This window comes from Adiantum capillus-veneris, chromosome 7 (genome assembly GCF_014529385.1).
Source record: "Adiantum capillus-veneris isolate H3 chromosome 7, ASM1452938v2, whole genome shotgun sequence".
Classification (NCBI taxonomy): Eukaryota; Viridiplantae; Streptophyta; class Polypodiopsida; order Polypodiales; family Pteridaceae; genus Adiantum; species Adiantum capillus-veneris.
In genome coordinates, this window is record NC_140937.1 from 94856836 (window position 1) to 94867985 (window position 11150).

At 43.1% G+C, this 11150-nt stretch overlaps 1 protein-coding gene across 1 annotated transcript; it reads right to left on the minus strand.

Moving 5' to 3' along the window:
- Positions 1 to 3169: 3169 nt before the first annotated feature.
- On the minus strand, positions 3170 to 4532 carry LOC147454248 (uncharacterized). Its single transcript, XM_086516253.1, has 2 exons — positions 4283 to 4532; positions 3170 to 4016 (listed from the first exon to the last, which is right to left on the minus strand). Exons 1-2 carry the CDS (start codon positions 4489 to 4491, stop codon positions 3386 to 3388), a joined length of 840 nt encoding a protein of 279 aa, XP_086372379.1. The 5' UTR covers positions 4492 to 4532; the 3' UTR covers positions 3170 to 3385.
- Between the last annotated feature and the right edge of the window lie 6618 nt (positions 4533 to 11150).

Genomic DNA, 11150 nt, shown 5'->3' on the forward strand with positions numbered 1-11150 from the left:
CATCCAACACCACATAGAGATTTCTCTACATACTCAAAGTATATAGCGAGCGGACGTCAGTTTTTTACTATAGATTTATTCCGGAGTTCCACCCCTCCACACATGCGCACACATCAGGACGAAAATGCAGAGAACCTACAGGCTAACAGGTAACATTGTACCAAGCTAACAAATGTCTTGGCTTTACCATAGAGAAATGACAACAATTCGCACTCGTACATCATAAAGAGATAGAGGAAAGATTAGCCAAGCTCCACTCAAGATGGTTCTTCAAGGTACTCTTGACCCTACCACTCTTAGTGTACACCATTCTACAAACTTAGTATAGCACTAGATGAGCTAGCTACACCATGCGTCTCATGCTTGTATACTTTAACACATGTCTAGGGTTTTTGAGTCCCCCACCCATAAAGCTCCATCCTCCTACATCATATATCATCCTTACTCTTCTTGCTATTGTATACTCTAGTTCGTCACCCCTCATGTTCTAGTGCTATTGTTAAATTTAGCCTTAGTTCTAATTTTGTCATTATGCTTTTTGTATTTTGGGATGATAGAGGAGGTGCCATAGTTGTACATTGATTTGTCTAAGGCTGAGTTTAGTCTCTTAAAGACACTCATAAAATCTCTCTCTCTCTCTCTCTCTCTCTTCAATCCATTGTTGTGAATGCCAACCATTATGAGAAAGGGGCAAATATCTTTGAGATAATTATCTACTGTTTTGATACCCAGATTAACCACCCGTTTTGATAAACAATTGGTAAACAACGGGCATAAGCAAGATAGGTTTCCAATCATCCAACGTCTCACACAATTGTTGTGAGAACAATTTACACAATCTTATTCTCGAGGAGGAGGAAACATTCTAGAGTGCCAACAGTGATGACTAATGATGTGAAGCGAAGGACCCTTAAAAGTCACACCAAATTGCATGAACGAACTCCCAATGAGACCACCCCAACCTCCCAATGTGGCGATTTCCATTTATCCAAAGCATGAAATGCTACATTAAACCTCTAAATCTTGAGCTTCAACCAAGGAAACAATAAGGACTGATTTTCTGGAGAAATACATGAAGAGCATGCTAAACATATGACGATAATAAGAGTACGTGTCAACCAACTATTGCTTACTGCTTGTCCATGTACCATCAAATACCTTGTATTTGTTTAGAAGCATCCAGTCCCTTTAAGAAGGTTTTAGACAAGTAACCTTTTCTAGCAAAGACTTGTGGCGGACCCAGATTGGCCATTTATTAAGCTTGTATAAATCATTACTAGCAATACAAATGTTAACATCCATTAAAGCCTCATGGTCCTTTTGCATCACTGATCTAACATGATTAGGTTCAATGCGAGTTTGCACCCAATGTTTGGTAAGACACCCCAAGTGCGAGTTGCCATACTCTCGTATGATTAATTTGCATACGAGCAACAAAGGTGCACAAAGCAAAATCAAGACTCATAAATTTGTAAGAGCAAGGAGTGCACATCTAAACAAACCATAGAAAGAAAAAGATGATGTTGTAGATTACTGTTAAAAAATAGCAACCACCTATGAGGCAACAACAAACAAAGTGCGGATGCCAAAATGTAACCACCATAGAGGAGCAGGATCATATAGACATGTCTACCAAAGTTCAAGCATTCCTAGGTTAGCACGTGCAAGCATGCAAGGAATCATGACTAGGAGCAAGAGTGTTACTAAAATCAACAACTAAAAAACGTCCATCACTCATGGATAATGTCTCAATGAATTCCACAATTGGGCTTCAAGATAAGAAGGTTGCAATATTTATAAATGACTCGCTCAATAAAATATTGCGCACGCATCTAATACCCATGAGGATCACTGTAAGAAACACATAGCTACAATAGATAAAGAAGAGAAGGCAATTTCAAGAGTAGGAAACTTTGTTCCTCATGTCACCCATGTGGCTGCTCATGATCACCATGTGTAGCATAAGCATTTGCATTATGAAGAAAAAGATGCTTAGGGGACATTGAGACTGCGTACTAGCAACACAAAGTGCCAGGCTTGTGTCTTTCACATAAGACACAGAACACGAACATAAAAGAATTTGACAGCACCCTTAGGCCAAGGACCTTCTTTAACAGACAGTAGCCCCAAGTCCTCACACAAGCAAGCTCTGGGATGGCACTAAGTTGCCCATTGGAAGCGATTAAAGCACTTAGTGTTTGAGATGTTGCCAACCCACATTACTTCCTATGGCCACCTCTTTAGTGGGAGGAGGAGGTGATAGAACTTCACACGGGCGCGTACATGCATGCACTTGTCTGCTACAATAAAATGAGGCGTCCTTCAAACCACCATGATCCTTGCGGTCATGACATCAAAACCCCCCTCCCTCCAGCTGTGAAAATGACCCAAGCACAACAGCGTGTATATCACTGCTACAGATATCAAGCCACAAATTTTCCTCAGCCAGTGAGACCTAGAATAAGAGAATATCTCTGTTCTATCGTGATGTATAAGCCAAAATAAACAATAGTGCCACCAGCAGCAAGTGGTAAATATCCCATATCCAAACCCTTGGCCTAGCCTAAACTAATCTCTAGCAGTACCTTTCAGTTACAAAAGCTCTTTAAACTAAAGAGCCAGCATTGTGCTGAAAATTTAGGAACATTCTTGTGTGCCGTAAAAACTGGTCCTTATGACAAACTGGAATGCTCGAACAGTACTCACCCACATGGGCTTAAAGGTAAAAACTCACCTGCAAAAATTGTCAGTTTTGTTACTAGTCAGCACACCGGTTTTACTTGCTGAATTCCACGAGATTTCCTGAATTGCAAAAAAAAGGCTGAAAGCTTTCCAAGACCACTAGAAACATCGTCGGTTTAGCCATGCAGCTGCTTTTAGATTGAACTGTTGCAAACAAAAAGAATCATGAAGCCTACAATCTCAAGAACGCACAGCTGTGTCATTTAGAACAAAATGTCGGTGCAAGAGCAGAGCAGAACTGCAAACACCAAGATGGACCTACACACACATACAAAAGCATATAGGGGAAAGAAAAAGCACCCAAAGCCCTGCAAGTCGAAGCCCCATTGCATAACCTTATCTGGTTATTCACTGGACTTAATGCTGGCCAAGTTTATCAAGTTTAAGTCGGTTACCAACCACCAGCATTATCGTAAAGACACCGAGATTAAACTAAATGCACACGCCAGCGAGTACCAGCCATATTGAATAAAAAATTAGTACAAGTATACCAGTCTTGACACCTATACTTCATAATTGTTGCCTAAGTCTCCAATGTTGCTTTATACGAGTGAGCTAATACAAAGATAGTATACCAAAACCTACAGCAGGCTTGTTACCATGCTCTCCAACCATTGCATTGACATTGTATACTGCCCACCTCTCACCTTGTCGAAGTTAACGTATTCAAATCCAGGGTCCCTGCTTCTGGTCCATTCTGTGCAAGAAGATTCATACTCTCATTAGCATCCTCATCCCAGCCATTGAGCATATCATCCACAGCACCATCCTGCTCGGGTGAGTTAGGCTCATGACCAAGCTTGCCCTCTTCTTGTAATTGAACGCCACCCCCGAAGGCAAATGCATCAGCAGGCATATTCATACCTGGCACAAGTCGTCCCACCTGCTGCTGTTGTCGGGCAGCCTCTAGCATGCGTGCCTGCTCAGCCCTTGCCCTTTCCATAGCCTCCTTCATTCTGGCCTCTGCATCTCTCTCTGCCCTCTCACGCTCCATTTCCACCTTCATCTCCAGCACTTTCTGCTTCTCATCCTGGAAAAGGAACTGCTCGATCATGAGACCCTCTTCTGCACGCATTTCCCCATCTGTCCTTTTCTTTGAAAGGGCATTGAAGACATCGATTTGCTTCTGGAAAGTTGCCTTGAACTCATGGATCTTGGCCGTTAAGCTTTCATTCCAAAGCTGCGACCTGCTCAGGACACGGCCGGTGCTGTCCAGAAACTTGTCGTTGACATCATCAGCATCATAATCGGCCAGGACATGGAAGGGCAACAACCTGCAGGAAGCTAGAAAATTGGAAAAGGAGAGCTAGTCGGAATATACTGCATAACTCGAACGTGGGCGTGTGATGTTGATGTGCAAGCTGTAAGAGAAGGGTTGAAGAATGGGTGAACGTGGGCGCATGTGAGGCAAGACGATACATTTGAATCTATAGCGCTCTCTCTCTCTCTCTCTCTCTCTCTCTCTCTCTCTCTCTCAAATGAACACACACACACACACACACACACACACACACACACACACAAATCGCATGAAGTGAACCTGTTGCAGGCATCCTCCAGAGAAGCGAAAGGACGGTCGATGTCAGGGTTGCATGCGCGAAGGGCGTCTTGGCGAGCAATATCAACATCGAGGGGGGCCCTGCGCAGAGCGGCGGGAGAGGGGGCCGTAGCAGAGCCAACGAGGGCAGGCGGGGCCGCCGGACCTGCCACGGGGGCCCCTGCATTAGGGTTTGTGTTCATGCCATTCATTTCATGCGCCCCTGCGAACACTCCCCACTGTCTTTGACTCGCACTTGTCTGTTCCACGTGGCGACCTCACTTTGACCCTTGTCCTTTCTTTTGAGGCGAGCCGCCAAATTCCAAATCGTCTAGCCACATGGCCTGTCAAGCCTAGTGATTATTTGACACCCCTTGTATCATGTGGGATCAATAGTCCCTATTAATTGGGGGCGACAGGATTGCTTTTGCACCGTCCCATGGCAGATGAATCCCCAAGCGATCATCATGTGATCACGATCAAAGTGAACCCCAAGAAACTCAATGTGAACATCAAGTGATCAAGTGATCCTTGTGTGAACCCACCTATTCCAAGTGATCATTGTGTGACCCCAACCATTCCAAAGTGATCTCCAAGTGAACAGCATATGATCCCCACCCCGTCATTTTTGTCATATTCTTTTACGTTATCACCATTTCAAGTGGCACGTGGAGTCGTTGTCTCCAGAGTGGGAGGTGGTGGGTTCAATCGCGGGGCAAACCAGATCGAAATATTTTTATTCTTGGGAATAAACAAACGATCCACATCATCCGAAGATCGGGGACCATCGATTCCACCTAACAAGGGGGTGTCAAATAGTCACGAGGGCCTGCCAAGGTCACACAATCTGTAGGCTCTACACCCTCCATGCCGCCTCCATTATCCACCAGAATGCAAGTGGTTGTTCGTTGGATTTATGTTGCTTATCAAAGCTAATACATAGGTAACTTATCCTTCTTCCAGTAGGTCCTCGTGGTATAGTGTCCAGTGAATGATCGTAGAAGTTGATTAAATGTCGACAAATATGTCGCGGAATATGTATTATAAGTGGGCTTGATATTGAGAATATCAAGGGGATAGATTGTAAAAGGTTCCTTGTCTGAAAGAGGTTTATTATGATTGAGATAGTCCAAAACAAAACAATTATTAACAAACACTAAATCATCCATAAACCTCCATGAATAGAAGAATGCCATCAACATTTCAGTCTTTCCTAAGCACAAAAGTTTTCTGATATACTGTAGTTCAAACCATGCCAAATATAAGTTACATCATAATGGTGGGCAAGAATATCCCATGGGAATGCCTTTAATTTAATTAAAGATGTTAGATCCAAGTCTAGATACCAATAAAAATTGATTCAAAGTGCAAAAAAAGTCGAATGAAAAGCTCACCTCTTTTTTTTCTTCATAAGAAGTGTTTTCTTCTTGGCTTTCTTGAAGCCTATAGACCCAAGGTGTGTAACAAGTTTGATTAGATTGTTTAAAGTATCCATAAGCCCATTATGCCCGTAATGTGGAATGGCTTCATAACAAGCCTTAATGTGCATTGGGCAAGGAGTCACTGTAACATTTAATGGCCTAATAACTTGTGTGTAGCGGAAATGAGCATGAACATAGTGGGCATTTCATTAGAATAGATTCCTAATGAGAATTACAAGAGTGCTTGGGTGGAGAGAGCAACAAAAATCATAACACCTAGTTAGATAGCATCGACAATACTTTCAAAAGAGAGAGAAATTAAGCTAATGACAACAGTTGAGGACCGGATTTGCATGGAGCCGGTCCCCCCTCCAAAAGGCTTTGTATTATGGTTTCTCCCATCAAGAGAGACATTGTACAATACAATTCTTTGTGTTCCTTCAAGACTAGCTAGTGCAATGAAGATGAAAGCTTCATGCACTAAGCAAAACACTTAGCAAACACGACTTGAATTATCCCCGTTCTCAGACCCAAGACCTCACACACCTTCGAAGATGGTGAGAGCTAGCAGGGTATGAGAGTAGATTGAGAGGAAGAAGGCGTATCTTACGAGAAAGATGTATATCTCCTCACATAATCACTCATATTAGCATAGCTTTAGCTTAGTAATTAGCTTGGTAGAGGAGATGAGCATGCATTGAAGCTTGGCTCTTGGTTGGATTTGCATCCACAAGCCAAGAGTGTGTCGATGTAGGCTTCTATCTCACAAGCTTGGAGTAGGTGATGAGCTCTCCATTAAAGCTTGAGAAGAGATAGTCTTCTCTTTCTTCACACATGAGATTGTGTGAGTGTGTGTGTGATAATGCCTTGCAAAAATCAGCCCCCTCTCTCTCTTGGGCGAGCCCTCTTGCTATTTGCTCTTGCTCCAACCTTATTGGCCCTCCCCAAGTCAAGCCAATGACCATTAAGCAGCATAAGTGATAGCCTTCTGACATGTGTCCCCCTTTCCCCTTTTGTGAGAGCTTTAGGTAATTTAATAAATAAACTAAACTCTCATTGGATCCCTTTGCCTCCTGGCCAATAGGAATCAGGCAAGCCATTGGGCTCCTGAATGCTCATTGGACCCCTTGTGAGACTGCCCAATAGTCTTCTAGGAGACTTAATTCTCATTGGTTCTTTTATTAAGTGTTTTTAAATTAATTAAACTGGATTTACTCTAGCCTAATTCTCATTGGTCCACCTCCAAGGCCATCCAATAGGAATTGGGCACACCTTGTGGGCATCTGGGCTAGGGAGCTGACATGTGTCCCTAATTCCCTTTGTGTAAAGGGAGCCTCTGTGTGTGTGTGACTTTCTCTCTCATCCCCTACTCCCAAGGCTCGCCCCCTCCTATGTAGGGATTTGAAAAGACTTTTTTGGTCACACACAAAGCATCCAATTTCCCCTAGGGTTGACCCTTTGGACACAACCTTTGAATTTTGGAACCTTAGCATTTTGGAAGTCTTAATGGGCTGAACCTTAGGGTCTTTTTAGCCCATTGTTTGCACATGGCTCTTTTGCAGATGGCCCCCCCTTTGGATCCCTACTGTGGCCGGTCTGCTAGCTTAACCTTTATTCTAGCCTTTTCTCCCCTGGCACTTCCCCACATTAAATGATCAGTTTAATATGAGAAAATCATTAAGGAGAATTAGATATTGATTATTATGACAGTCACGATGCGTTTACACACCATCAAAGCAGTCTCTTGAGAAACACGATTTTTGGAGCACACAGGTGGAGCTTCTTTCACAGGTTCTCACACGATACTTTGGCAGAGATTTTGTGCTTGGATTCATGGTCTTTGCGGATGGTTTGCATATGGTGATGGCACATGGTTGATGCCCATTGTACATGCATTTTGGCGAGCACTTTCAAGTGCCGGTGAGCTCTCTTGAGAGCATTATTTTCGCATTGATTAAGTTTTTGGATTGCAACTCTTTTGGCGCTTGCTTCTGCGCGGTCACTCCGTTGATGTACGTTGAGTGTGAATTTCCATTGTATGTGAAAACATGGAGCCATTTTGGCATTTCTACTCATTGGCATTGAGTAGTGTTATGGTTTATAGTAGAGATTGTACTTGAGTTTTGGCTCAGTTTTCAAGGTAAACTTGTCGGATTTTTCCCAGATTGGCGCCATGGTTTGCACGTATTGGCAATTTACTCTCTAATGGTTTAGTGGTCGAGTTTACTCCCACTCTAGCAGTTATCTGCAATTTTTTGGCTTGTGATTTGCTTTGAGTTTTGACTCATTTTGCAAAGGAAACTCTGTTCGTTTTTCCCCGTCTTCTTGCCATAAAAGTTTGCAGTGTTATGCCATTTTGCGCAGTGGTCGATATATTCCCACTTTGACAGTGATCGAGTGTTTACTCTCACTTTGACAGGTTTTGTCAGCTTGGACACACTTAGTGTTCTTGTACCCACTATCGCAAGAGTGAGGACTTGCGGATACTTGTGTGGTTACAGACTTTGCAAGTCACTGGTTTCACAGGCTTTTGCAAATTTTTGCAGGCAGTTTCTCTTTTGGGATGCGTTTTGAGCTAATTTGCTCTCTACTTGCGTATATGGTTATGCACTTTACGCTCGATTGAGCAGTTTGGCCCATGATATATGCTTGCAGATAGCATATTTTGGAGCTATTTTATGCATATATGAGCATCGTTTTTGATGCGATTGGTCATGGTTTTTCATGATTGCGTAGTGGTCAAGTGGTCTCCCACACTGTTGTCATTTTGGTGTTCACTTATGGCAGCAGACATGTGTAACAGTGAGAGACAACGGCCTCGTTCTTGCCGATACATATGATGTTGGCATTGTGGTCACACATGGCACATTAGGTGTCGTTGTTTCAGACGTATGAGATAGCAACGAAGATATATGCGAGATGCATATATGGTTTTGACACACATGCTAGAGCAGTGGCTTCATATGCCAGTAACGATGATGTCACATTTGCCTTTAGCGTTCCTCTTTATTACATGTCTTTCCATGTCACACCGCATCGTGACTAGTTTAGCACCTTCTCTAGTGGGAGTTTTGGTTGTCTACACTTGGCCGATGGTTCGGCGTTTGACATAGAGGGTGTAGGAGACATTTGTTTGTCTTTTTTCAATGGTGAGTCATACACGCTACGGTTTGTGCGCTACATCCCTCAGTTGAGACAGAGCTTGATCTCAATGAGACAATTAGCAGACTTTGGTTGTCAGATACTGCTTAGAGAGCAGTCTTTCCAGACGCATTGCGGTTCATTAGTGATTGCCATAGGAGCCCGCAGCGACCTGGTATGTCCTATGCATGTGTCTGAGGTTCAAGACGATGTAGTCTCGATTTTGTTGTTGGCATGCTTTGAGCGAGAGACGAGACGTGTCTCTTTTGCGGGTGAGCTCCACCATGCTGTCACGAGACATGACATTTAGTTGTGCAGGACATGCCAGTAGATTCTATAGAGATAGAGGTAGAGTGGCAGTGCTCTAGTGAGACACAATAGGTTTTGTCAGAGTTTGTGCAGGCAAAGGCAGAGCAGGTAGACGAGATGACAAACATGGAGTTCTTTGATATGCTCATGTTAGAGGCTAATTTTTTTGCAGGACACACAATTTTGCCTATGGGTGAGAGGGATGTAGCTATCCTAGTGTCGACATTGACAAAGCCATATGTGATCGGTAGTCTTGATGATGCAGTACATGCAGATAGCGCAAGGGTGAGTACAATCATGTTTGCACAAATTTTAGCAGCGTTCGGGCGCCTCATGTTCGACTTGTTAGTGTTGAGGCCCGACCTAACACCTGCAGTGGGAGCATTTGCAGCAGAGATTGTCAGTCGTGCGATGGCTGACACTAGCATGACACTTCGTCGAGCTTTTTAGACCATACAAAGTTGTCTGCAGAATTTACATGCAAGCTCTAGCGTGGATATGCAGGCTCTAGCATGGGTACGCATGCTCGCCTACCACTAGAGCTGATACAACTGCGTGTAGATCAACAAAGTGAGCCAGTGGGCATAGGTTGAGAGAGTCTCTCACCTAGTTTCTTGTACATACTAGTAGTTTAGCTAATAGGTCTCACTTATCGGCGCATCGCCTTTAAGTGGGAGTTTGTTGGGGTAAAGGCGGTGTGCCTCTTATCTCTGTCGGACACGTTAGAGATGTCCGACCGCCCATTACTTGTACACACCTTATTCTTTACTAAATAGAAGAATAAGGGGCTCTCTCACACACAGTGTTGAGCTGCTCCACTTGCATCCTGTGTCCTCTCTCTCTCCCCCCTCCTCACTCACTACATTCGTGCACTCACAACCATGTCAATGGATGACAAGGTGAAGTAGGAGAAAGCTATGCAATCAGAAATGGACTCGCTGCATAAGAATCAAACTTGGAAGTTGTTTCAGTTTCCTAAAGGTAAAAAGGAATTACCATGCAAATGGGCGTACAAGCAAAAATTTACACCTCATGATATTAAACCCAAGTACAAGGCACGACTTGTTACTAAAGGATTTAAGCAACTACAGGCTATTGAGTTGGATGAGATATTTTCTCCAGTTGTCAAGATGACTACTCTGCGGTGTGTACTTGTGTTGGTTGCTAAAGAGGACATGAAACTTGACCAGATGGATGTCAAAATAGCATTCTTGCATGGTGATCTTGAAGAAGAAGGTTATATGTAGCAGCTAGAAGGTTTTGTTGAGAAGGGCAATGAAGACTTGGTGTGTCAATTAGAAAAGAATCTTAATGGTCTAAAACAGTTATCAATGGATTGGTATAATAAATTCTACTTGTTCATGCTCTCTCAAAGCTACAAACGTAGCGATATGGACCACTCCCTCTACACTAAGCGAGCTAAAGATGGCAGTTTTTTTATTTTGGTCCTTTATGTGGATGATATGTTAATTGCTAGAAAATGCAGGGATGAGATTTCAACCTTGAAGTCAGAGGTACATGCAAACTTTGAAATGAAAGACGTAGGTGAAGTAAGCCATATCCTTGGCCTGCACATTAGGCGAGATAGATGCAAGAAATTGGTTTTTCTGTCTCAATCTGAGAACATTGCTAAAGTGCTCAAGCGTTTCAATAAGAAGAGGGGGAAGGTATTGAGTACTCCATTGCCTCCATACGTGAAACTTTCTAAAAATGATTGCCCTAAGTCTGAAGAGGAAAAGGCCGAAATGGCCACAGTGCCTTATTTATCTACAGCTGGGAGTTTGATGTATGCTCTGTTTGCTACACATCCTGATATTGCTTTTGTAGTGGGAGTCGTTAGCAGATATATGTCAAACACAAGCAAGAAACATTCGGAGGTAGTGAAAGCGGTTATGCGATACTTTAATGGTATAAAAGACATGTGAATTTGCTTTGGACAAAATGAATTATGTGTAATGAGTTATACGGATGTAGATTATGCACAAAGGTCCACTTTAGGC